This window comes from Oncorhynchus gorbuscha, linkage group LG17 (genome assembly GCF_021184085.1).
Source record: "Oncorhynchus gorbuscha isolate QuinsamMale2020 ecotype Even-year linkage group LG17, OgorEven_v1.0, whole genome shotgun sequence".
Classification (NCBI taxonomy): Eukaryota; Metazoa; Chordata; class Actinopteri; order Salmoniformes; family Salmonidae; genus Oncorhynchus; species Oncorhynchus gorbuscha.
Genome location: NC_060189.1, coordinates 13935020 through 13962859, shown reverse-complemented (window position 1 = coordinate 13962859; position 27840 = coordinate 13935020). Strand labels below are relative to the sequence as shown.

General features: G+C 44.0%; 1 protein-coding gene across 2 annotated transcripts; it reads right to left on the bottom strand.

Moving 5' to 3' along the window:
* On the bottom strand, positions 1-27840 carry LOC124002141 (grainyhead-like protein 1 homolog). Of its 2 annotated transcripts, none has more exons than XM_046309447.1 (15): positions 27661-27840; positions 23468-23654; positions 21952-22031; positions 20684-21029; positions 19886-19968; positions 19180-19333; positions 18781-18892; positions 16680-16774; positions 13575-13821; positions 13157-13284; positions 8231-8259; positions 5359-5444; positions 3698-3783; positions 2456-2520; positions 1-2269 (listed from the first exon to the last, which is right to left on the bottom strand). In XM_046309447.1, exons 1-15 carry the CDS (start codon positions 27678-27680, stop codon positions 2155-2157), a joined length of 1833 nt encoding a protein of 610 aa, XP_046165403.1. In that variant the 5' UTR covers positions 27681-27840; the 3' UTR covers positions 1-2154. The 2 variants fall into 2 exon arrangements, with proteins under 2 accessions (XP_046165403.1, XP_046165404.1); XM_046309448.1 differs by lacking the exon at positions 27661-27840 and adding an exon at positions 27477-27628.

Here is a 27840-nt window from a genome sequence, read left to right as displayed (position 1 = left end):
AAATTTGTGCAAAACATTTTAGAGGAATAAGCTTTTTGTGCATGTGGAAAATATCTGGGATCTTTTATTTCAGCTCATGAATACCAACACGCATGTTGCATCTATATTTTTGTTCAGTGTATATGGTAAAAAATACCCCTTTTTCCCACTCTCATAATAAATATATAGACATTAAAGATACAATCCGGGATATTAACCACTTAACATATCATACGAATAAAACATTTTAAAGCATTTTGTTATTGTTGCAGGGCGTAACTTATCATGCGAATGTCTATGTTAGTGGACAATATCCGGGAACAGGTTTTGGCTGGTGAGCACTACTTTTAAAACTACTGGCTGAAATTATAAATAAGTGCTGGAGCATCACTTTGTTTCTCTGGTGCAAAGAGGAGCTGTGAAGGTACACAAGGAAAACAATGTCCCCCACATTTTTCAAATGGACACAAATGTCATGTTATCACACTATTACTGTGTCTGATATGTGTATGAAAAGAAAGGGAAAATCTGTCCATCTGAATGTGTTTGAGCTTCAATCACTGCCTTATTGCACTTCCCTTGTACTAATAGACTAATAGTCAATCACAGGAGGTTGGTGGCACCTTAACTGGGGAGAACAAGCTCATGGTATTGACTGGAGTGGAATCAGTGGAATGGTATCAAATACATTAAACGTGGTTTCCAGGTGTTCGATGTCATTCCATTTGCTCTGTTCTGGCCATTATTATGAGCCGTCCTCCCATCAGCAGCCTCCTGTGGTCTGAATCCTATTCACACCATAGCTGAGGGACAGAAGGGTTGATACATTTTTATCTTATTATCATTTTTTGACATGTAATACTTATGAAGAGGCCATATGCTAAAGCAGTATGAGGGAAAATGTCTGCTCTCCATTCTATCCAGAATCCATATGACACACACATACATTACATGCTTATTCTCAAAACACACATACAGTAGCAACAAACACAGATTATATCATACTAACTGCCAGACTGTGGTAGTGTGTACATTACATACATACTAAATACTGCCAGGATGTGTAGTATCAATACAGTGAGTAAGCCAACCAGGCCAATCCATCCTCTCTATTTACAATACGCGTTTGCACTCACCTTGTGTGCGAAATATCCTAATAGATATCCTAATTTAATAGATTAAGATCTGTCTTTAGTACTATGGCATTCCGAGGTTCGTCACTAGTTACCACAGCCACATAGTCATAATTATGGCTAAACCCGGTCTATTTCTACAATTTCTCTTCTTTAAAATCTGATTTTAAACCTTACCCGAACCGTAACCTTAACTCTAACTACACTGCTAACTTTATTCCTAACCCTAACCACACAGCTAAACTTATTCCTAACCCTTACCTTAAATTAAGACCAAAAAGCTGCATTTTAGTTTTCATTAATTTTACAATATAGCCAATTTGGACTTTGTGGCGGTGGTAACTAGTGACAACCCTTTCCAAGGGGGCAGATAGAATGCCTTGTCTGGCTTGACAATCCCTACATGAATTGGCAAGACAGACCAAACAGATCGAGGACCAGGCTAAACGATTGCATACATCTCCAGATCACTATGACGCTAATGCCAAAAGCAATGCACTATTAGACTGATGCTTTCACTTATACCATATACAACACAAAGATACTGAGAGACACGCCACACAAATAAACAAAGATTCTCAAATGGCCTCAGCATAAGACATAGCTAAGAGGGTTTCTTGTCAGACTCAATTCTTATATACAAAAGTATCAAAAAAGTAGGAAAAGTCTACATCAAGCCATCAACACAATGTCATCATGGCATAAGAGCAGTGGCTTTGTAACATCACAAAAAATGAAGAACACAGACTCTCAGACAGGTGGGCAGTTTAAACCTGGTCCCAGATCTGTCTATGCTGTCTCGAAACAAAGCAATGATCATTGGCAAGCCTAACAACAGATCTGGGACCAGGCTAGTGGACTGTATATATGGCTAATGTCTGAGACATTCTGTCCATTTTTGGTGCCTGGGCCAATGCAATGTGTATCTGTAAACTAAGAGTCTTTACATTTACAACAACTTTACAAGCTGCCCTATCGCCACACTCTTTGCGGACTGAGCGGTGATAGTGTCAATCACTCCCCACCCCTCCCTTTGGGCCAATCAGATTTCAGTCAGGGTGAGTTTATAAATGCCCCCTAGCTCCTCCATAGAGATCTGGAAGGTGTCTTCGTTGGAATAGTGTTTGATGATGTTGTCATCCATGTTGACTAGAATCCTAACAGAGGGACAGATAGAAATGTCAGTATCACAGTAATAAAATAAAATCATTACATTTCTATGGTCAGAGTCTTATGTTGTGTAAAATACATAAAAGGCCTGATTCTTCACAAATATAACTTTTACTTGTTGTAGAATTCTTAAATCATGGTAAATAGATTTACCGTTGATAAGAACAACTTACCCTTTCTTGCATTTCTTGTAGACTTTCCCCACTTTCTGGAGCGGCACGTTGTATTTCTCAGATATCTAGAAGAAGCGGAGCAACAAAGGCTTGTAAATACAGTAGTCTCTCTTTTGAAAGAAGAGAATGGAAATGAAATATACAATACGCCACTCTAACAATTACTCAGGTCGAATGGCAGACATTAAACACAATCTGAATTCAACCAGGAAAGAAAAGAGAGATGTGCGGTATCTTTGCCCACATTTTCTCCCCAGCTGTTCACACTTCCCTCCCAGAGAAACTAAGAGGCCAGGTCCAGTCCTGTCACGACTCATTTGGCCTGTTGAGAGGCCAGGTCCAGTCCTGTCACGAATCATTTGGCCTGTTGAGAGGCCAGGTCCAGTCCTGTCACGACTCATTTGGCCTGTTGAGAGGCCAGGTCCAGTCCTGTCACGACTCATTTGGCCTGTTGAGAGGCCAGGTCCAGTCCTGTCACGAATCATTTGGCCTGTTGAGAGGCCAGGTCCAGTCCTGTCACGAATCATTTGGCCTGTTGAGAGGCCAGGTCCAGTCCTGTCACGACTCATTTGGCCTGTTAAGAGGCCAGGTCCTGTCACGACTCATTTGGCCTGTTGAGAGGCCAGGTCCAGTCACGACTCATTTGGCCTGTTGAGAGGCCAGGTCCTGTCACGACTCATTTGGCCTGTTGAGAGGCCAGGTCCTGTCACGACTCATTTGGCCTGTTGAGAGGCCAGGTCCAGTCCTGTCATGACTCATTTTGCCTGTTGCGGAGGCGGTTGGAGACCCATGTCTAGTTTCCCCACAGCCCCTGTTGTCCCCTGCTGAGGGATGTCCTCTGTCCCCTTTGTCTTAATGCACTAAGCCAGACAGACAGACCCCCCTGATCAGAACCACAGCACCCCCACGTGAGGGGAAGGCTGAATGACTATACGGAGAAGCAGAGACCCTCTGTCCTCCTTGAGCATCCTCCTTTCTCATTCTCTTTCACTCTCTCAGTCTGTCCCTCTACTTCATTTAGAGGAAAGAGTTGAGGTCATAGCTCTCCCTCTCTCTCATGCTGAGTTGATTTAGCATCAAGCTGAGAGAGAAAGATAGTGGACATGGGTAATTGCAGAATAGAGGAGTCTGTGTGGCAGAGTGGGCCGTGTCACTGGAGGGATGCAAAGGGACCAGCCTCCCATAACGGACACCATATGTCTGGCAGTGTTCATTTCCTGTTCATATTGAGTAAGAACTTACTGCTTCCACCAGCCCGTTCATTGTTGGGTTCTTCAGCATGACCGCATCAAACACCTCCTCTGTCTCCCTACGCACATACAGCAGAACTACACAGGAGAGAGCAGGCATGCAGTGAGACATATTGATCACACACACACACACACACACACACACACACACACACACACACACACACACACACACACACACACACACACACACACACACACACACACACACACACACACACACACACACACACACACACACACACACACACACTTGGCAATGTCAGATATATTTTCTGCTGAAACTAACAGTGGTGAAGCCCTTGATGTGGGTTTGGACATCTGAGCATCTCACTATGTTCCAGTCTCATGTGGTCAATACCTCACACAGCATAGTGACACACACATGCACACTGCTGCAATATAAACGCAAAATTCAACAATTTTAGCAGACGCTCTTATCCAGAGCAACTTACAGGAGCAATTAGGGTTTAGTGCCTTGCTCAAAGGTACATAGTCAGATTTTTCACCCCCTGGGGTGTGTGGAGTATCGAACCACCCTTGCTGTCTCTGCCTGGCCAGTTCCACTCTCTCCACTGGGATTCTCTATTACAGGGGGCTGAGTCACTGGCTTACTGGTGCTCTTTCATGCCGTCCCTAGGAGGGGTGCGTCATTTGAGTGGGTTGAGTCACTGATGTGATCTTCCTGTCTGGGTTGGCGCCCCCCCCCTTGGGTGGTGCCGTGGCAGAGATCTTTGTGGGCTATACTCGGCCTTGTCTCAGGATGGTAAGTTGGAGATATCCCTCTAGTGGTGTGGGGGATGTGCATTGGCAAAGTGGGTGGGGTTATATCCTTCCTGTTTGGGCCTGTCCGGGGGTATTATCGGATGGGGCCACAGTGTCTCCTGATCCCTCCTGTCTCAGTCTCCAGTATTTATGCTGCAGTATTTTATGTGTCGGGGGGCTAGGGTCAGTTTGTTATATCTGGAGTACTTCTCCTGTCTTATCAGGTGTCCTGTGTGAATTTAAGTATGCTCTCTCTAATTCTCTCTTTCTCTCATTCTTTCTCTCTCTCTCTCGGAGGACCTGAGCCCTAGGACCATGCCTCATGACTACCTGGCATGATGACTCCTTGCTGTCCCCAGTCCACCTGGCCGTACTGCTACTCCAGTTTCAACTGTTCTGCCTGCGGCTATGGAATCCTGACCTGTTCACCGGACATGCTACCTGTCCCAGACCTATTATTTGACCATGCTGGTCATTTATGAACATTTGAACATCTTGGCCATGTTCTGTTATAATCTCCACCTGGCACAGCCAGAAGAGGACTGGCCACCCCTCATAGCCTGGTTCCTCTCTAGGTTTCTTCCTAGGTTTTGGCCTTTCTAGGGAGTTTTTCCTAGCTTCTACACCAGCATTGCTTGCTGTTTGGGGTTTTAGGCTGGGTTTCTGTACAGCACTTTGAGATATCAGCTGATGTACGAAGGGCTATATAAATACATTTGATTTGATTTGTGTGTGATGGGGTGTTGGTGGCCTTCAAGGCAAGCCATAACACACACACTCCTCCCTCTCCATACCTAGCCCTCTCTCTGGTTTTGTGTTGGACAGTGACCTTATCAGTAGTGTATACACAGCGCATGGGCAGGGCGGGCACACGCACACACGTCATACCTTTCTTGGGCTTGTCCATTCTGGCCAGCTTATTGGAAGGTGAACCAAACTCATCCTCGGCGTAGAGCGATCTCTTCATGCCCGAACTGCAATGGACACACACGACAGGTTGGTTTAGAGCGCTTATGCACTCACACAGACACTCACGTATGCACGCACACACACACACACACACACACACACACACACACACACACACACACACACACACACACACACACACACACACACACACACACACACACACACACACACACACACACACACACACACACACACACACAGCTAAAGGTGGAAACACACACACAAACTGGAACACACACACACTGGAAGAGCTAAAGTTAAGCCTGTGAGGCCCTCTCCCAGAGAAATAGCAGGAAGGCCCTAACAACCCTAATAACCAACCTAACAACCCTAACAACCACTCTAACAACCACCCTAACAACCACCCTAACAACCCTAACAACTACGTAATAGACCATGACACAAACAGCCCTCAGGGTCTTTCTTAGAAGTAACTGGTGTAGCTAAAGGTGGAAACTGGACGAGCTAAAGGTGGAAACTGGAAGAGCTAAAGGTGGAAACTGGAAGAGCTAAAGGTGGAAACTGGAAGAGCTAAAGGTTGAAACTGGAAGAGCTAAAAGATTGAAACTGGAAGAGCTAAAGGTGGAAACTGGAAGAGCTAAAGGTGGAAACTGGAAGAGCTAAAGGTGGAAACTGGAAGAGCTAAAGAGCTTGAAACTGGAAGAGCTAAAGATTGAAACTGGAAGAGCTAAAGATTGAAACTGGAAGAGCTAAAGATTGAAACTGGAAGAGCTAAAGGTGGAAACTGGAAGAGCTAAAGGTGGAAACTGGAAGAGCTAAAGGTGGAAACTGGAAGAGCTAAAGGTGGAAACTGGAAGAGCTAAAGGTGGAAACTGGAAGAGCTAAAGGTGGAAACTGGAAGAGCTAAAGGTGGAAACTGGATGAGCTAAAGGTGGAAACTGGAAGAGCTAAAGATTGAAACTGGAAGAGCTAAAGATTGAAACTGGAAGAGCTAAAGATTGAAACTGGAAGAGCTAAAGATTGAAACTGGAAGAGCTAAAGGTGGAAACTGGAAGAACTAAAGGTGGAAACTGGAAGAGCTAAAGGTGGAAACTGGAAGATAAGGTGGAAACTGGAAGAGCTAAAGGTGGAAACTGGAAGAGCTAAAGGTGGAAACTGGAAGAGCTAAAGGTGGAAACTGGAAGAGCTAAAGGTGGAAACTGGAAGAGCTAAATGTTGAAACTGGAAGAGCTAAAGGTGGAAACTGGAAGAGCTAAAGATTGAAACTGGAAGAGCTAAAGATTGAAACTGGAAGAGCTAAAGGTGGAAACTGGAAGAACTAAAGGTGGAAACTGGAAGAACTAAAGGTGGAAACTGGAAGAGCTAAAGGTGGAAACTGGAAGAACTAAAGGTGGAAACTGGAAGAGCGAAAGGTGGAAACTGGAAGAGCTAAAGATTGAAACTGGAAGAGCTAAAGATTGAAACTGGAAGAGCTAAAGGTGGAAACTGGAAGAGCTAAAGGTGGAAACTGGAAGAGCTAAAGGTGGAAACTGGAAGAACTAAAGGTGGAAACTGGAAGAACTAAAGGTGGAAACTGGAAGAGCTAAAGGTGGAAACTGGAAGAGCTAAAGATTGAAACTGGAAGAGCTAAATGTTGAAACTGGAAGAGATAAAGGTGGAAACTGGATGAGCTAAAGGTGGAAACTGGGAGAGCTAAAGGTGGAAACTGAAAGAGCTAAAGGTGGAAACTGGAAGAGCTAAAGGTGGAAACTGGAAGAGCTAAAGGTGGAAACTGGAAGAGCTAAAGATTGAAACTGGAAGAGCTAAAGATTGAAACTGGAAGAGCTAAAGATTGAAACTGGAAGAGCTAAAGGTGGAAACTGGAAGAACTAAAGGTGGAAACTGGGAGAGCTAAAGGTGGAAACTGGGAGAGCTAAAGGTGGAAACTGGGAGAGCTAAAGATTGAAACTGGGAGAGCTAAAGGTGGAAACTGGAAGAGCTAAAGATTGAAACTTGGAGAGATAAAGGTGGAAACTAGAAGAGCTAAAGATTGAAACTGGAAGAGCTAAAGGTGGAAACTGGAAGAGCTAAAGGTGGAAACTGGAAGAACTAAAGGTGGAAACTGGGCGAGCTAAAGATTGAAACTGGGAGAGCTAAAGGTGGAAACTGGGCGAGCTAAAGATTGAAACTGGGAGAGCTAAAGGTGGAAACTGGAAGAGCTAAAGATTGAAACTTGGAGAGATAAAGGTGGAAACTAGAAGAGCTAAAGATTGAAACTGGAAGAGCTAAAGGTGGAAACTGGAAGAGCTAACGGTGGAAACTGGAAGAGCTAAAGGTGGAAACTGGAAGCGCTAAAGGTGGAAACTGGAAGAGCTAAAGGTGGAAACTGGGAGAGCTAAAGGTGGAAACTGGATGTGCTAAAGGTGGAAACTGGAAGAGCTAAAGGTGGAAACTGGAAGAGCTAAAGGTGGAAACTGGAAGAGCTAAAGGTGGAAACTGGAAGAGCTAAAGGTGGAAACTGGAAGAGCTAAAGATTGAAACTGGAAGAGCTAAAGATTGAAACAGGGAGAGCTAAAGGTGGAAACTGGGAGAGCTAAAGGTGGAAACTGGGAGAGCTAAAGGTGGAAACTGGAAGAGCTAAAGGTTGACACTGGAAGAGCTAAAGGTTGACACTGGAAGAGCTAAAGGTTGACACTGGGAGAGTTGAAGGTGGAAACTGGAAGAGCTAAAGGTTGTCTCGGTCGAACAGCTACCATATGAGTGGCCATACTTTATTTACTCCAGCCCTTTTCCATCTACTTGTCCAATAAAACTAATTAGCGTGAAGTCAATGTTTCCAGGAACTCACCTTTCCTCTCCATCTTCTTGTGAGAAGGGCTGCATAGAGAAAGAGAGAGAATGGAGGGAGAACGAGAGAGAAGAGGGAGAATAAGGGTGAAGAGGGAGAAAGAAAACAGAGAATGAGGGGAGGGAATGATATGGGTCAAGGGTGAAAAAACAGTCATACATATGAAATAGGTCATTTGATCTAATATGGAACAGGTCTATTGAACTTTGTGGGCTGTGTCAACAATCCTAAGGGACCTCTTAAATCAAAACTGATGACATTGTTTTGGATATGATTTAAATATTTTCCCCTCAACATGAGAGCATGCTTTAATTTATTACTTTAATAAGCAGTTCAGATTATTTTGAGTAACACTTTCGATTCATAAATCCTAAAGGCCATTCTTGCAGCACAAGATAAGTGCAACCTGGTTAGAAGGATACATTTAATTGGCCCACTCGCCCTCTGACCTGGTTAGAAGGATACATTTAATTGGCCCACTCGCCCTCTGACCTGGTTAGAAGGATACATTTAATTGGCCCACTCGCCCTCTGACCTGGTTAGAAGGATACATTTAATTGGCCCACTTGCCTTCCAACCTGGTTTCCATACCTTCATTGATTGTCTTATCAATACTAAACACATTCACAGGTAACAGAGTGCAGTCGTGTGTTGTAACTAAGCAGTGTCCATATTTTAGGAGGAATTGTGAAATGTATAATCAATATTAGTTCTGGTCCAGGTTGTTAGTGTGTACTACTCCACTGTGTAGTTAAGGAGCATGTACTCAACACCTGAACCAGGCCAAATCAATAGTCTATTCTCAGAGGAAGCCAAGTCCCCCTGCTAATCACTAACTGATAGGAGGGCTAGAGATTTACTGGGTTGCCATTTTATGCCAATCGTGTGTCAAAATAAACGTTTTCCTTCCAGGCTGGATCAGAATGGTAAACAGTAAAGGTTTATTTTCAGCTCAGACCACCCTGCATGTCAGCAACGCCATGTGGCCCAGAAACCAGAGAACTCAGTCAGCTCAGCTGGGTCATGTTCATTATGCACCAAATGGACTGAAACAGGGAGGGACTACCTGGACTTGTCCAATGTGAAACACTCATGTTCGTTTTCAGTAGCAATAATATTTTCAAATACGCAAACCTCATGAACGGACCCTGGTGCCACTGTGGCCAACAGGGAGCAGTCAAAGTTCACTTTCTACAGAGCCACAGGGATGAATTAAAACAACTGCCCATCTTCCAGGTCTAGGGAAAATGTTTCACTCTAGGCTTCCAGCAACCACCCTGAGGGCCATGTGATATCACACTGCTAAGCCAAGGAGGGTTCAGAGTCCAGGCGTGGCTAGGAGCACTGCCAGTGCCAGGAAGAGGTGTGTTGTTGGGGAATGGAGAGAGACCTGACATACCACACGTAGACAGACGTGTGCTACACTCCCCTCTGTCTCCTGTCCCCTTCGCATCAAGCCAAGTCACAAGTGCAACAGGTGCAATCTACTCTAGACATACTGCATTAGGTGCCGTATTAAGAAACCACTGGGCTTCCATAATCAATGATATTGAAATGATGAGATATTCACGCATATGAGAGTGATTCCAAACATGTTTGGATTCGTTGAAGCACTGTGTAAGATCATTTTACTCACACACCTAGAAACCTTTGGATCTATCCCAAGGCCATCTCCACCTATCAGATGGCACTGGAACCTCCCAGGTTATATAACCAACACCCAATCCCATGATATTACATGATTACAGTATCCTGGCCAATTGGCAGGTCTACACTGTATGTTTTAGTCACCCTGACCTGCACCTTGTCCTGAGTAGGAGTTGAAACTGTTTACCAGCCAGGAACCATATAAGGTGTGACCAAGGCAGCCTGGTGGTTAGAGTGTTGGACAAGGAACCGAAAGGTTGCAAGATCAAAACCCAGAGCTGACATGGTAAAAATCTGTTGTTCTGCCCCTGAACAGGCAGTTAACCCACTGTTCCTAGGCTGTCGTTGAAAATAAGAATTTGTTCTTAACTGACTTGCCTAGTTAAATAAAGGTAAAAACAAATTATATGGTTGTGTCTGAAATGGCTCCCTATATAGTGCACTACTTTTTGGCCCTTGTCAAAAGTAGTGCACTATATATGAAATAGGTGCACTACTTTTGACTGAGGCCCATAGGGCTATGGTCAACAGTAGTGTACTGCACTACATAGTAAATAGGGTGCCATTTGGGACAAACCCTCTGATCTCATAGTGACAAAGTTACACTGATATTGGCCAGGCACCAGTCGACTAGTCCGTTCTTTCTAATAGGTCTTGAAAACAGAAAGAGCTGCTTGTCCATGGTGATCATATATACATCCCAGAGAACACCACTCTGCAGGCGGCGACTGACAGAGTGTGGGGGTCTGGGACCAGTCACCTGGCCCAACCAGCTGGAGAGGAATGACCCGTCACCTGGCCCAACCAGCTGGAGAGGAATGACCCGTCACCTGGCCCAACCAGCTGGAGATGAATGACCCGTCACCTGGCCCAACCAGCTTTAGAGGAATGACCCCTACCTGGCCCAACCAGCTGGAGAGGAATGAGCAGTCACCTGGCCCAACCAGCTGGAGAGGAATGACCCTTCACCTGGCCCAACCAGCTGGAGAGGAATGACCCGTCACCTGGCCCAACCAGCTGGAGATGAATGACCCGTCTCCTGGCCCAACCAGCTTTAATTTAGAGGAATGACCCGGCACCTGGCCCAACCAGCTGGAGAGGAATGACCAGTCACCTGGCCCAACCAGCTGGAGAGGAATGACCCGTCACCTGGCCCAACCAGCTGGAGATGAATGACCCGTCACCTGGCCCAACCAGCTTTAGAGGAATGACCCGTCACCTGGCCCAACCAGCTGGAGAGGAATGACCCCTTCACCTGGCCCAACCAGCTGGAGAGGAATGACCAGTCACCTGGCCCAACCAGCTGGAGAGGAATGACCAGTCACCTGGCCCAACCAGCTGGAGAGGAATGACCAGTCACCTGGCCCAACCAGCTGGAGAGGAAAGACCAGTCACCTGGCCCAACCAGCTGGAGAGGAATGACTGTCATGAGGAGTGCTGGACGGGCTATACAACGTCATAACATGGCATAGACATAGCACATCCCTCTTGGGCGGCAGGGTAGCCTAGTGGCTAGAGCGTTGGACTAGTAACTGAAAGGTTGCAAGTTCAAATCCTCGAGTTGACAAGGTACCAATCTGTTGTTCTGCCCCTGAACAGGCAGTTAACCCACTGTTCCTAGGCTGTCTTTGAAAATAAGAATTTGTTCTTAACTGACTTGCCTAGTTAAATAAAGGTAAAAAATGTAGAGTTCCAAAATAAACTATTCTGTCAATTCAACAAGGATTTCTGGAATTTTTGGGAACATTTCTGAAATGTCTTAACTCTGATCCCTCATAACACACTGGACATCAATGGTGTTCAGGGCTTAGACTTCAAACACTAGGGTTTGGTCTCTAATTCATCTATTAACAATGGGCAAAATCCCCTACACCCTAAAGTAAGATTGCCTTAAGGGATATCCACTATCTAAAGAACTCCTGGTATTTAGTGAAGGACTGCCAGAATGAGTGGCTCTTTAGAAGTCTGAAAGAGACACGGAGAGGGTGGACTGGACACTTTGGTAGTCAGAGGCTGGTTGAAGTTGCATTCAAATGCCCTTTGATAAGGATTTTATGATTGAATCAGCACCAAGTATGGTATATTATCTTAATAGATATAACTACTATGTAATCTAAATGTATGGCTGTTGTTAACCACTAGTGCAAATATACACTACTGTTCAAAAGTTTGGGGTCACATAGAAATGTCCTTGTTTAAAAATATTTAAAAAAAATGTTGTCCATTAAAATAGCATCACATTGATCAGAAATACAGTGTAGACATTGTTGATGTTGTAAATGACTATTGTAGCTGGCAACGGCAGATTTTATTTTTTATTTTTTATAGAATATCTACATAGGCGTACAGGGGCCCATTATCAGCAACCATCACTCCTGTGTTCCAATGGCAGATTGTGCTGTTCTGCGAAGGGAGTAGTACACAGCGTTGTACGAGATCTTCAGTTTCTTGCATGGAATAGCCTTCATTCCTCAGAACAAGAATAGACTGACAAGTTTCAAAAAAAAGTTCTTTGTTTCTGGCCATTCTGAGCCTGTAATCGAACCCACAAATGCTGATACTCCAGATACTCAAATAGTCTAAAGAAGGCCAGTTTTGTTGCTTCTTTAATCAGACAACAGTTTTCAGCTGTGCTAACATAATTGCGGAAGGGTTTTCTAATGATCAGTTAGCCTTTTAAAATGATATTAGCTAACACAATGTGTCATTGGAACACAGGAGTGATGGTTGCTGATAATGGGTCTCTGTACGCCTATGTAGATATTCCATAAAAAATTTGCCATTTCCAGCTACGACATTAACAATGTCTACACTGTATTTCTGATCAATTTTATGTTATTTTAATGGACAATGTGCTTTTCTTTCAAAAACAAGGACATTTCTAAGTGACCCCAAACTTTTGAAAGGTAGCGTACATAGATAAAAACAATGAATTTTCTATTTTTTTTAAAATGTTTTTGCGGAATGCATTCAAAAAAGGGTTGGGGTTTATCATTTTGTTCCAATGAATCTGATAACAGCCTTATCACCACAACTACACTATACTAGGAAAACCAAACTGTGTTTTTATATCAGTTTGAATGTCACAGGTACCGTTGATTAACATGATTTATGTGGTAGCTATACTCTGCATAACCCTGTCTTCCGTGACCTGGCCCAGAATGCTGACCCTTAGACACAGATCTAGGATCAGCTTACCCTCCCCAAGTCCTAACCATAACCTTTAGAGGGTCAAATAAAAACTGACCACATGTCAGTGTTTAGGGGCTAGGTACTCACATGGCGCTGGAAGATGGAGAAGTGGATGTCAGGGATAAAGAGAACCGGCTGGGTCTCAAAGTCAGACATCATCTTAAAGGTTGTGACATCATTACGCTTCTGAAGGAAAGGGACTTTAACGTCCACATCTATGGAGGCGCAAAAATGACAAATAATCAGATTAGTTGATTTGCATCATTGCAAGATAGACGTGTGTGTGTGATCACAAAAAATATAGCACCAAATGTCCGCGTATACACATGCTTTGACTGTGTGTGTGTGTGTGTGTGTGTGTGTGTGTGTGTGTGTGTGTGTGTGTGTGTGTGTGTGTGTGTGTGTGTGTGTGTGTGTGTGTGTGTGTGTGTGTGTGTGTGTGTGTGTGTGTGTGTGTGTGTGTGTGTGTGTGTGTGTGTGTGTGTGTGTGTGTGTGTGTACTCACATGATCCCAGACTGGTGTTGCTGTCGGTGCTCTTGCCCTTCCTACGGGACTGCTTCTTCTCCTCGTCTCTGATCTTCCTCTCAGCTCCCTTGTCACAGAACACCTTGATCTGGCAGAAGGCCCGGTGGATGGGCTTGTTGCTGCGGTTGTTGTAGCTGTAGGTGTCTATCTGCAGGTTCAGGGGCAGGCCTTTCACACCCTTCTGGGAAGAGAAGTCTGTGCTCAGACAGTTGACCGAGATGAAGATCTGAGGAGGAGGAAGAGGAGAAGGAAAATGAGGAAGAGGAGGAAGAGGATGATGAAGGCGGAAGAGGAGGAGCAAGATTTATGACTTTGTTTTTCAAATTTTGTTTGTGGAGTAATTCAGGTACATTAAAACTGTGCATAGCAACACATAACATGCAAATTGGAATTACATTGAATTACATAGGAGGTGGTTCCTGACTGGCTCATAGGAGGATGGGGCGGACAGAAGGGAGGAGGAGGAGGGGGAGTTTGATACATTAACAAAAGAGATGTGTTCCATTGCCTCTATGTTAAACATTACAGTGATTGTGCACAGTTTACGGTCCTTCTGTAGCTCAGTTGGTAGAGCATGGCGCTTGTAACGCCAGGGTAGTGGGTTCGATCCCCGGGACCACCCATACGTAGAATGTATGCACACATGACTGTAAGTCGCTTTGGATAAAAGCGTCTGCTAAATGGCATATATTATTATATTATTATTATTATATATTATCTTACACTTAAGGCATATACCGTGTTTATATATTTTGGATACAGAATATAGGCACTGCATCTCAATGTAAGAGGCGTCACTATAGTCCCTGGTTCGTATCCAGGCTGTATCACGTCCGGCCGTGATTGGGAGTCCCATAGGGCGGCGCACAATTGGCCCAGCATCGTCCGGGTTTGGCCGGGGTAGGTCGTCGTTGTAAATAATAATTTGTTCTTAACTGACTTGCCTAGTTAAATGAAGGTTAGATTTTAAAATATTTTTTAAATAAAATAATAATAATAATGCAAATGGGTAAAATGTTAATTCCATTCTTTGTCATTAACTGATGTTCCATACACAGTAAATTAGATAATAGTTATTCAAGAGCATTCCCACTGAATTCTCAGGCGCAAAGGATCTCTGTCTGGTTCCTTGTTATGTACATGCTGTCTTCACTGAACTGGTGTGTGTCTCCCTCTTTTGGCAGAGAGTGGTAATTACATGTTGACTCAGTTCTACTGCCAACCATTAAAACAAGATAGCGGAAAGCTATTTCAATAGATCGCTTTCTAGAGAAATAACTATTTCAATATGCTTACTTAACATATAACCACTATACTGAAAAACCTTTACTGCAAGTTGCACAGATTTTATGTAGTTAGACTGAACTGTTAATTTTTTGGAATAGCCACCAAGTAACTATTTAGTAACTAGTTTTTGCAGTTCATTTTATGCAGAATGTAACAATTTTCTAAATTAGATCCTTGGTTTAATCAAATAGCCTTCTGCAAGAAACTTGGTTTAATCAAATAGCCTTGGTTTAATCAAATAGCCTGCTGCAAGAAACTATGTTGCTAACTTCATGTAAAGTCATGTATGGTGCAACATAGTTTCACGAGCTACGTATGTAAGTCTGTTGCATTTCAACGTTTTTGCAATTGCTCATCTTCCGTAAAGATGATCTCATCGTATAATGCTCTATTCTCATGATCATTGCAGAGTGTTTTGTCAAGAAGCCCAAAGCGTGTCAACATTTGAGAAAGGCTGCTCCTACTCTGCCTTGTTTCATTTCCTTGCTTCATTTCCTCCTTCTGAGTAAACTGTGCGTGCCTAAGTTATTAAATCATCAGGGGACACAGCGAGGGAAGGTAAAGCATCTTGCATACATGCGCACACACACACACACACACACACACACACACACACACACACACACACACACACACACACACACACACACACACACACACACACACACACACACACACACACACACACACACACACACACACACACACACACACACACACACACACACACACACACACACACACACCCGACTCATCTGTGGTTCTAACTGATTATACACAGTACAAACACAAGGATGGAAGTCCTCGGTCCTATGGACACAGGCCTCAGGTCATGAGATGAGAAGATCCACACTCTGGTTATATGTGTGTGTGTGTGTGCGTGCGCGTGTGCGTGTGTGTGTGTGTCCCTCAGTGAAAACCAAAGAGCAAGGAGATGGACGGGATAGATGAACTGTCTAGCTGTTAGTCTGTTTGTGCATCCCAGGCTAACAGTACAACAGTCAACAGTAGCAGTGTCATAGCACCCCATGAACATAAAGCACAAGCTAAGGCGTATGTGAGATTGTCTGTTGACGCCATCCCTCACAACCCAACAAACTGGTCAGGGACGGTAGATTATGTCTGTCACCTCGTACCCGGTCGGACGGGATTCCATCGCTAGCTGTCAAATCCAGTTCTGCCCCCCTGCCGCGTTTCCTCATTCCAACTCCCATTGTTAGGCAGTAGGCAAGTCCTAGATGCTTAGGCCTCCCTTGTACATGCATCACTTTAACTCAGAAATTGGTGTGACGTAGAACGAGTTTAGAATGGGGCCTGGACGGCAGACAAACACCCACACATGTACCTATTCACTATGGTCTCTAAGCAACCAAATGACCCAAAACACTGGGAAAACTCCCCTTACTCCCCAAGGGCCAATAAATGTCTTTATTTTTCGATCAAAACTCGAAGGACCACTTTCCATAATAGGCATTTAGAAGAAAACAAAGGACAAAGCGTGTGACGATCGCTTGCTGACAAATTGGTTTGCGTCACCTGACACCTTTTCTGTGATGGCCAAAATACATTATAACCTTCAGAGCAAGGGAAGGCAGTCTATTTTTGGAAGAATCTTCAGCCACATTTACACAGAATGTTGATGAGGAAGTTGTGATCAGATGACCCGAATCCTCCAGAAACACTTGGCATCATCACGTGTTCTAGGGATAAACAACTAGGCTTACAACTATCTTTCCATCTCCCTTCACCTTTTCTCTCTGATTCCTCATACCAAAAGGTACGTTTCCTATACCTCACCTTGGCCTCCTCATTGATGTCCCAGGTGAAGGAGATGGCGTTGTAGGAGATCTCCTCAATGTTGCTGATTGTGTTGAAGCTCTCTTTGTAGTCAGCTGGAAACCATGGAACACATAATGGACTGTTAGTACAGTTTGCACTGACATAAGACATTCAATGAAGAGAGGGTGCTAAAGATAAGGGCGGCGGGGGCTACGTTATGATACTAAGTATGGAGAGGTGGAAGGCTTTTTTATTAGTATTATTATTATCATTATTAGGACTGGGCTGAATTAAAGGTTTTAGAAGCCTTGCATAAGAATGACGTGAAGGTCAGTAGTGTGTATCAGATACAACCATTGAGAATGTGCTCCCACCCTGGTGAGGTCTCATCCCACATCTTAGATGTTTGATAAACAAACAAGCTTTTTGTCCTCAAAAGGTGCGGCTTAAAAAGCTTGCTCCGTGGTATTGGTCTCGTAGTCTTGCATTGTTGTACTATGAGTCTAATCCTTCAGAAAACGTTTTCACTATGCCATTTTTCGGAAATTGAGGCACTTGCCTCCAAACTTTAGGTTCTGACCAATCCCATCAAAGTCCTTTATTAGGCCTATACCCATATGCCAGAAACCACACTGTTTTAGTAGGGCACCTCTACGTTGCTGACTGACTACTTTAATGGAAAGCAAGCAGGTTGTCTCAATGGTCACCTTTCGCCCACAGTCCTTCCATCAAAGTCAGACTTCAAGTGAGACAATACACTTTCCTCTGTCAAGCAGAACTAAGTTCTCCTTTCACAGTATGTGCGTGCAGAGTAAGATTGATCAGTCTACCTCCAGAGAATTAGGCTGCTGTATTGTCCCGACAGGGAGCCACCATAGAGCTCAGTTGACACAGGTATCATTAACAAATAGGCAGTGGTGGAAAAAGTACCCAATTGTCATACTTAAGTGAAAGTATAGATACCTTAATAGAAAATGATTCAAGCAAAAGTCACCCAGTAAAATACTACTTTAGTAAAAGTCTAAAAGTATTTGGTTTTAAAAATAATTAAGTTTCAAATGTAAATGTAATTGCTAAAATATACTTAAATATCAAAAGTAAAAGTATAAATCATTTCAAATTCTTTATACTAAACAAACCAGACAGCACATTTTAAGGATAGTCAGGGGCACACTCCAACACTCACACATCATTTACAAACTAAGCATTTGTGTTTAGAGAGTCTGCCAGATCAGAGGCAGTAGGGATGACTAGGGATGTTTTCTTGATAAGTGCGTGAATTTGACAATTGTTCTGTGTGCTAAGCATTCCAAATGTAACGAGTACTTTTGGGTGTCAGGGAAAATGTCTGGAGTAAAAAGTACATTCATTCATTTATGACTGTGAAGTAAATGTAAATAGGAGGACAACTGGCCTTGTCTAATATCCACTCAAATTATCCTATCGTGTGTATTGTTCTAAAGAGGTTTGTTAAGGTTCAACCAATCAGATCCAGGATAATTTTTCCCTTTTAGAATAAGAGTATATGGACAAGAGGGACTTGATCATCCTAGATCTCCTACTACGTTATTTATTTAAGGTGCCATAGAGGTTTTGGCTCATTGGGTGGGTCTGTCTGCCTGGCTCCTTGGCTAGCTGGCTGCTTCTCCTTCTAGGTCATGCGAGTTGAGCTGAGATAGAGACAGCATGTGACACGGGGGAGGAGATGGAGGGTGGCTGTTGCACAACAACTCAGGGACCAACAGTGACTCGTGACAGCGCAGGATGGTATGGTAAGAAGAGTGTCAGGTAAATATGATGAAATGTATTCGGAACCATTCAGGCAGAACTTCTGGTGACTTTATGTGACATAAAAACTATGGCCTGATTTAATAAGTGTTTGTAATGTGACGTTTGCAGGTAATAAAACATTTAAGCTTCATGAAGAATCTTTAAGGGTAAATCAACTCATGTTTTAGCCAGTTTTTAGTCTTTCCTCGCTTTAGATAATAACAGTGGAAAACTTGTACTAACTTGTGCTTTGCACCGTAAACTAGGCTTCATGTCTTGGTGTAGCATCTTCTTCAAGCGTTTCTGAGGACTAGTGTTCCGTGTAGGTTTCAGTAGCATTGGCTCTTACCAATATCAAGACACCTCTGTTTGGCTGTGTGCTGTCTGGAGTGCCAGTACTTCCAGTGCTTCAGCTGGTCGTCTCTGCACTTCTCCTCTCCGAACACCACCATCACCACACTCTGAAATGGTGCACACAACCCCAGGGCCATCAATCATGCTAGCTTAACTGACACATTCCACTTAACAAGTTGCTACTTGTTAGTACATTAGCTACTATTAGCATAATAGCTACCAACTAGCCTAAGATTTCTCTCTTTATTCTGTCAAAAAATGTATCTTTAACATGAGAGACCTAGCCAAATTATCTGCACATATTTAGTTACAGACAAGGACCAATCTAAAAGTTTTCTGTTATTGACCATGAACTACTGTAGAACAACTAACTAGCTTGGTGGTGTGGTCGTACCCTGACTTTGCTGATGGGGTGCCGCAGCTTGCTGTTGTCGATCTCCCTGAGGCTGATGGGGTAGAACTGGCCCTTGTTCAGGTACGTCATGGTACCGTCACCTGTCTTCTGACGCAGCGACTTGGAAGCATCCAGGGTGTACTCAAAATGATTCCTAATCAGGAAATAAATATTAGTGACAAAACTACAGTAGGCTACATTTGTATTTTACTTTAGGGAAAGAGTAGCCTGAAATCCAGACCTGCTTTGTGCTGACATTCCACTCCTTGTACTCCGTGTCATATGTTTGGCACAAAACAGGACTGGATTTCAGGCTAGAGAAAGAGAAGGCCTAGAGATGGAAAAAGTGATGTATCTAGTATTCAGCTGATGTTTATCTGGTATCTATCTTTATTCTAAACAATCTAGATGTGTTTTCAGTATTTATGAAAATACCGTATGCAAATATTGATTATCTATATTTTCCACATCTGAAATACATTGCAAATGTCACCCCTTGAATAAGACCACCCTCATCAGTCCCTTCCCATTGGTTAGATTGTGACCCCGAATCCTCATAGTGTCACTGAGTCCCTGATGACATTATGTTTGGCATTGTAGCTTTTAAACTGAGGGAATCTGCTGACTGAATGAGGTTATTCTCCTATCAGGGGCTGAATGGCGGGGTGCTAGCGACAGCGGGCAGGCGCCGGGCTGGAGGGCTTACCCCGGCACGGTGTCAAACACGCTGTATTCCTCTGTCGAGATGGAGGCCATGCGTAACTGGAGATCCCCTGGGAAGGAGAACACCTGTGGCACACAAAGAGGACAGAGAAATGGGGAGAGAGGGTCTGGATTTAGACAAGCATCCATGACAAGGGTTGTAGCTAGCGCTCTCAGGGGTTACAGGGAGTATAGGGAGCTCTCTCTCTCTCACTCTCTCTCTCTCTCTTAGTGTTTCTTTCTTTCTTACACTGTCTCGCTGCATCTCTACCATTATTTTTCTCTGTTACACACTCTCTCTCTCTCTTGCTCTCTCTCACTTACACTGTGGAATCAAACCATTATTTTCTCTGTTCCCATCTCTTGCTCTCTCTCACTGAAGTGGAAACAAACCACGTCCCATCCTACCCTCCCTCTCTCCTTCCCTCTCTCCTTCCCTCACTCCTTCCTCTTCTCCCTGTGTGAAGGGGGTTGTGTTGGGTTATCCCTTTCCAAGGTAATCCCCCTCCAGGTTAAATGGAGAGAGAGGAGAGATAAAGGCCTGGGCTATTGAAGGGGGGAAATAGTACAGCACTTTATTGTGTGGGCCAGACAATGGCATAATAACACACTGGTCTGCTATTTTGGAATGTTCAAATAAAAACAGGGAGGGCTGAGACCCACTGTTGTAAGCTCCAGAGGCTCAGGTGAAAGGGTTATTGTCTGACGGGAGAGAGAGATCTGAGAGCGGGGGTGTGGAGGAGGGTGGTGAGGGTTTTAGACTAGAGAAGAGGCTATTGGATTCCTGTTGTTGTGTCCACACCTCTTGGGAACCATCCTTGTAGGTCTCTGGGAAGGTGGAGTCGGGGGTACGGGGCTGGGTGCTAGGGCTGAACTGGCTGTGTGTGAGCTGCCTGGCGAACTCTGCCGTGTGGCTGTCGGACTCGGCACAGTGGAAGCTGTGGGAGGGCACCTCCATCTTGACGTTGGGGTAGTTGGGGGCGATGGAGACTGTGACAGTGGTGTCCGGGGAGGGGAAAAGGACCCCTCTCTTGTTGTCCTGGCCAGTTAGCTGGTTGGGCAGCAGGATGTTGATGGGGCCCTTCAGGAACTGGATCCTGCTCTCCACTGACGCCACGGAAGCTTCCTGCAGGGGGGCCATCAAGTGCCTGAAGAAAAACAAAAAACACGGCAGGTAAAATGTCAGTTTATGATGAAATTTCACAAGGACCAAACCAACAGTGAGGTGAGGTGAGGTGAGGTGTGGTGAGGTGAGGAGGTGAGGTGTAGTGAGGTGTAGTGAGGTGTGGTGAGGTGTGGTGAGATGTGGTGAGGTGAGGTAAGGTGTAGTGAGGTGTGGTGAGGTGAGGTGAGGTGTGGTGTGGCAAGGTAAGGTGTAGTGAGGTGTAGTGAGGTGTGGTGAGGTGTGGTGAGGTGTGGTGAGGTGTGGTGAGGTGTAGTGAGGTGAGATGTGGTGTGGCAATGTGAGGTAAGGTGAGGTGTAGTGAGTTGTGGTGAGGTGTGGTGAGGTGTGGTGGTGTGGTGTGGCAAGGTGAGATGTAGTGAGGTGTGGTGTGGCAAGGTGAGGTGTGGTGTGGCAAGGTGAGGTGTAGTGAGGTGTGGTAAGGTAAGGTGTAGTGAGGTGTGGTGAGGTGAGGTGAGGTGTGGTGTGGCAAGGTGAGGTGTAGTGAGGTGTGGTGAGGTGTGGCAAGGTGAGGTAAGGTGTAGTGAGGTGAGATGAGGTGTAGTGAGGTGTGGTGAGGTGAGATGTGGTGTGGCAAGGTGAGGTAAGGTAAGGTGTAGTGAGGTGTGGTGAGGTGTGGTAAGGTAAGGTGTGGTGAGGTGTGGTAAGGTGAGGTAAGGTGTAGTGAGGTGTGGTGAGATGTGGCAAGGTGAGGTAAGGTGTAGTGAGGTGAGATGTGGTGTGGCAAGGTGAGGTGAGGTAAGGTAAGGTGTAGCGAGGTGTGGTGAGGTGCATAGCGGACCTGTATTCCTCTCACTTCTAAATTCCTAGTAGTTCCTATAATTACACACATGCGCACACAGCAAATTTGCCCTCCCCAGTGGTTTGTAAAGGGATGTTCTACCTACATGGACCTTTTGTTGGGATCCACATCAGAGCCCATTGACTCTGTCTTGGTCTGGGATATTGTTCTCTTCTCTCTGGGCACCTGCATGGGAAGGTAAACACAGCCGCTGTGAGTCTGACCACATCCAATAGAAGCATGTCTACATAGGCAACACTACTAGTTTTTGCTGTTTCACAGATGCAAGAAGTAAAGCTACTTCATTCAATTAGTTTCTCCAACGCTGTCGATCTATATGGCTCGGATTGTTGTGGAACAGTGTCGCAACACCTGTGAGTGCACATGGCTCCTGTATCAGTAATAACTGTGGGTGAACATGGCTCCTGTATCAGTAATAACTGTGGGTGAACATGGCTCCTGTATCAGTAATAACTGTGGGTGAACATGGCTCCTGTATCAGTAATAACTGTGGGTGAACATGGCTCCTGTATCAGTAATAACTGTGGGTGAACATGGCTCCTGTATCAGTAATAACTGTGGGTGAACATGGCTCCTGTATCAGTAATAACTGTGGGTGAACATGGCTCCTGTATCAGTAATAACTGTGGGTGAACATGGCTCCTCTATCAGTAATAACTGTGGGTGAACATGGTTCCTCTATCAGTAATAACTGTGGGTGAACATGGCTCCTCTATCAGTAATAACTGTGGGTGAACATCTATCAGTAATAACTGTGGGTGAACATGGCTCCTCTATCAGTAATAACTGTGGGTGAACATGGCTCCTCTATCAGTAATAACTGTGGGTGAACATGGCTCCTCTATCAGTAATAACTGTGGGTGAACATGGCTCCTCTATCAGTAATAACTGTGGGTGAACATGGCTCCTGTATCAGTAATAACTGTGGGTGAACATGGCTCCTGTATCAGTAATAACTGTGGGTGAACATGGCTCCTCTATCAGTAATAACTGTGGGTGAACATGGCTCCTCTATCAGTAATAACTCATCTGATTATTGTTTTTTTAGGCCACCTTGTAATAGTCATACCAGCCTGTATTCAACCAGCCTGGGTCCTGTACACGTACCAGCCTGTAGTCGACCAGCCTGGGTCCTGTGTTACTTTTTAGTTGGCATACCAGCCTGTAGTCGAGCAGTCTGGGTCCTGTGTTACTTTGTAGTAGTCATACAAGCCTGTAGTCGACCAGCCTGGGTCTTGTGTTACGTTGTAGCAGGCATACCAGCATGTAGTCGACCATCCTGGGTCCTGTGTTACCTTGTAGCAGGCATACCAGCCTGTAGTCGACCAGCCTGGGTCCTGTGTTACCTTGTAGCAGGCATACCAGCCTGTAGTCGACCAACCTGGGTCCTGTGTTACCTTGTAACAGGCATACCAGCCTGTAGTCGAACAGCCTGCGTCCTGTGTTACCTTGTAGCAGGCATACCAGCCTGTTGTCGACCAGCCTGGGTCCTGTGTTACCTTGTAGCAGGCATACCAGCATGTAGTCGACCAGCCTGGGTCCTGTGTTACCTTGTAGCAGGCATACCAGCCTGTAGTCGACCAGCCTGGGTCCTGTGTTACCTTATAGTAGTCGTAGAGCACGCCCAGGGCAGCGGCGCTGTCCTCGTCCCCGTTGATGCTCATCATTGCCTTTGTGGCGGCCGTCAGGGGGTTCTCCAGGAACGACTTCCACGCCTCGTCTTCGTTGGTGTAGGGCCGACGCTGACCGTAGCTGGGCTCATTCTGCAACAACAGGACCGGCCTCTTACTGGGGAGGGGGAGAAAGAGAAGGGAGAAAAAAGAGAGAGAGAGAGAGAAAGAGAGAGAGAAAGAGAGAGAGATGTTAGCAGGAGTGCAGTGACACATTTCTTGAAGGAAAGTAACATGTGCTAGCTAGATAAAGTGTATGTCAAAACCAGGAGTTGCATAATTATAAGCTACACACAAAAGACGAACTGAGTTATAAATATTTAGTTAATATGGTCCTGTTTCTCTAACTGGTTCACTTCAGATTCAGACAGGGAGTCACTCACATCAGATGGATAGGCCAGACTGACAGCAAGTAAATCAACAGACAGTCAGAACAACAATCACTGCATTGTTCACAACCGACGAACAGGTTGGAGATATCAACAACGTCACTCTTTATCTTCCTGACCTGTTGTACAAGAAAGTCGATTGTGCAACAAATCTCAGCTACCTGTGAGAGAAAAGATGCTCTACTGCTCTACCTGTCTGCTGTTAAGTGTTTCCTATTGGTTACCTGTCTGCTGTTAAGTGTTTCCTATTGGTTACCTGTCTGCTGTTAAGTGTTTCCTATTGGTTACCTGTCTGCTGTTAAGTGTTTCCTATTGGTTACCTGTCTGCTGTTAAGTGTTTCCTATTGGTTACCTGTCTGCTGTTAAGTGTGGTTACCTGTCTGCTGTTTGTCTATTGGTTACTGTTAAGTGTTTCCTATTGGTTACCTGTCTGCTGTTAAGTGTTTCCTATTGGTTACCTGTCTGCTGTTAAGTGTTTCCTATTGGTTACCTGTCTGCTGTTAAGTGGTTACTTGTCTACTGTTAAGTGTTTCCTATTGGTTACCTGTCTGCTGTTAAGTGGTTACTTGTCTACTGTTAAGTGTTTCCTATTGGTTACCTGTCTGCTGTTAAGTGGTTACTTGTCTACTGTTAAGTGTTTCCTATTGGTTACCTGTCTGCTGTTAAGTGGTTACTTGTCTACTGTTAAGTGTTTCCTATTGGTTACCTGTCTGCTGTTAAGTGTTTCCTATTGGTTACCTGTCTCTGCTGTTACCTGTCTGCTGTTTTATTGGTTACCTGTCTGCTGTTAAGTGTTTCCTAATGGTTACCTGTCTGCTGTTAAGTGTTTCCTATTGGTTACCTGTCTGCTGTTAAGTGTTTCCTATTGGTTACCTGTCTGTTTCCTATTGGTTACCTGTTGCTGTTAAGTGTGGTTTTCTGCTGTTAGTGTTTCCTTGGTTACCTGTCTGCTGTTGTTACCTATTGTTCTGTCTGCTGTTAAGTGTTTCCTATTGGTTACCTGTCTGCTGTTAAGTGTTTCCTATTGGTTACCTGTCTGCTGTTAAGTGTTTCCTATTGGTTACCTGTCTGCTGTTAAGTGTTTCTGTTACCTGTCTGCTGTTAAGTGTTTCCTGCTGTTAGTGTTTCCTTGGTTACCTGTCTGCTGTTAAGTGTGGTTACCTGTCCTGGTTACCTGTCTGCTGTTAAGTGTTTCCTATTGGTTACCTGTCTGCTGTTAAGTGTTTCCTATTGGTTACCTGTCTGCTGTTAAGTGTTTCCTATTGGTTACCTGTCTGCTGTTAAGTGTTTCCTATTGGTTACCTGTCTGCTGTTAAGTGTTTCCTATTGGTTACCTGTCTGCTGTTAAGTGTTTCCTATTGGTTACCTGTCTGCTGTTAAGTGTTTCCTACCTGTTGGTTACCTGTCTGCTGTTAAGTGTTTACCTGTCTGCTGTTAAGTGTTTCCTATTGGTTACCTGTCTGCTGTTAAGTGTTTCCTATTGGTTACCTGTCTGCTGTTAAGTGGTTACTTGTCTACTGTTAAGTGTTTCCTATTGGTTACATGTCTTCAGTTAAGTGTTTCCTATTGGTTACCTGTCTGCTGTTAAGTGGTTACCTGTCTGCTGTTAAGCGTTTCCTATTGGTTACCTGTCTACTGTTAAGTGTTTCCTATTGGTTACCTGTCTGTTGTCTCCAGGGAGGGTTAGGGTTAGAGTTTATATGACTGGGTTGAGTTTATATGACTGGGTTGTTGTTTTATTTTTAAAGAACCTGTTTGAAACAATCATCGTCATCATCATAATCATAGGCCCTTAACTTACTCAATGCCGAAGAGAATCAGTCATCCTCTCTGTACTGTATCAGTCAGTCAGTCAGTCATGGTCGATTACGTACAAGTGAGCATACAGGATTGGTGATTCTACGTATTAGAGAAAGGGTCCATTATTACAATAACAACAGTTTTGGTACCTATAATTCATTTTTTACCAAGATTTATTGCATAGAATGTGAGAGGGTGTTACATAGCCCACAATCCCTACATTATTGAACAATTAGATTGTATTATTTCAGTGATTTGAATGTAGGCTAACATGCATGGTGTAATCCTATGTTATATATATGTGTATGATGATCACACAAATATTGTTTTAATAAATAGTTTGCCTTTGTTTTTAACTGAATCACAAACAGAACCTTTGAGGTTTAATTTTTAGCACAATATTTAAAGTGCGAACAATGATGACATTTTAGACATAAAGACACGCCTTATTTGTTTAATTCCTTAAATCTACTCTCTTAAATGAACAAACAAAATGCTATAGAGGCTAGTGTGTGATAAGAGACATACATTTTCTGTCCTCAATTCACACAAAAGCGTCTCCAGAGTGGCACAAACAGAATGTAAGGATGGTTTCCAAGCTATAGTTGCTACAGCAGATTATTTTTTTCGGTATGGTCAAGGCAAACGTATTATTAGTAATCCAATATCTAATTGTTTCATTCACAAAATGTCGAATTGGGGCGTTAGGGATTTGCAACCCGATAGATCCGTTATTCACCGCATTCCCCCACCCCCCAAGAAAAATTGGATGATATGTAATCCACTGTAAAACAAAAGAGGATAGCTAAAAGTTTTCAATGTGGAAAAAATCATTAAATTGGATACTGAACAAAAACAGCCTAAATAGTTTTTCCTGAAAGGTTGAAGCGAGAGAACCCCATGTGCCTCACACCGTATTTTGATATCACGTGAAACAGGCTGGCCTATGCAGTAAGGCCTACATTAAACGTTTTAAAATGAGGAGATTAAGAAAAGAAAACGAAAAGGCCCGTCTTTATCATTGTATAATTTTTCTTTAACAAGGGCCTATTTGTGAATATTATAATCCATTTTCTTAATACAACATTTTCGTATTGACTATCTCAATCAATTAAATAATTATGTCAACATGAATTATTCGTCCAGTGACTGTGTCTACAATACAACGGAGAAAATCTTGCTTACATTGTTCCTCTGACTAAAGGGGCCAACGCCTAAAAGGTGTACGATTTCACTGGAGTCAACAGTCTCCTTGTCATTGCCCTCAAAAACGGACAAAATACATTCACACATTATCACTCTGGAGCAAAGATAAAAATCCTACAAAAAATGATGAAAAAATGTATGATATTCTTTCGATTCAAGTACCATGTTCGAGTAGATATGCCATTACAACCATGGATTAGGGCATCAGATAACACATTTCAAACCTCAACTAGGAAAATAATATGGGTGGGGGGTTAAGGCGAATATCTTCGACAAACAAAATAAAGTCTAACCACATAACTGTGAGCCAAATCAAATAATGAACCGCCCATCAATAACACACGGGTTGGCAGAACGTTACTCGGAACAGGCGCCTGAACTAGCACGACAGGTGGCGAGATATACACCTGTGCTGTGCAGGCTGGAACCCGACCAGAGAAACAGCGCTTGTAGCTATGAACCCCAAACGGCGCTCACACGGATCCTAAACACGATAAATAGAGATTGAATCACTAAACACAATAAATAAGGAGATTGAATCATACTCGTTTTGCCTGGCAGGAAAAAAGTTAACTTTCCCACAGTCCAGGTAACTCCGTTAGAATCCACCTGCGCGGGTAAACCACCTAAAAAAATATCCATTGGTCATTTTGCACCAAAGTTCAATAAACTGTTAGAGCTCAACACGTTGGTTCTGCTGGACTTGCAGTGGTGACTAAAAACACTTACTTGTCATGATCCTGTGACATCTCGGTTGGTGGAACTGGACTTTCTAGTTGGTACTGTAAATCCGATCGGTCTACTTTCACCAGAAAAACTCAAGCACGATGAGGGCCACGGCAAAGGTGTCTCTGAACGAACGGGTTTTGTCGGCTTTTCTCGCTTTTGGAGTGTAGAGTGAGAATATGT

What these genes read in the sequence shown, in the direction of transcription:
- LOC124002141 (XM_046309447.1), bottom strand. Translation starts at nt 27,680, where the DNA reads ATGTCACAGGATCATGACAA. An exon ending in ACAAGGATGGTTCCCAAGAG is followed by an intron (nt 19,969 to 20,683) that starts GTGTGGACACAA and finishes TGTGTGCCACAG; the next exon opens with GTGTTCTCCTTCCCAGGGGA. An exon ending in TACAAGAAATGCAAGAAAGG is followed by an intron (nt 2,270 to 2,455) that starts GTAAGTTGTTCT and finishes TCCCTCTGTTAG; the next exon opens with GATTCTAGTCAACATGGATG.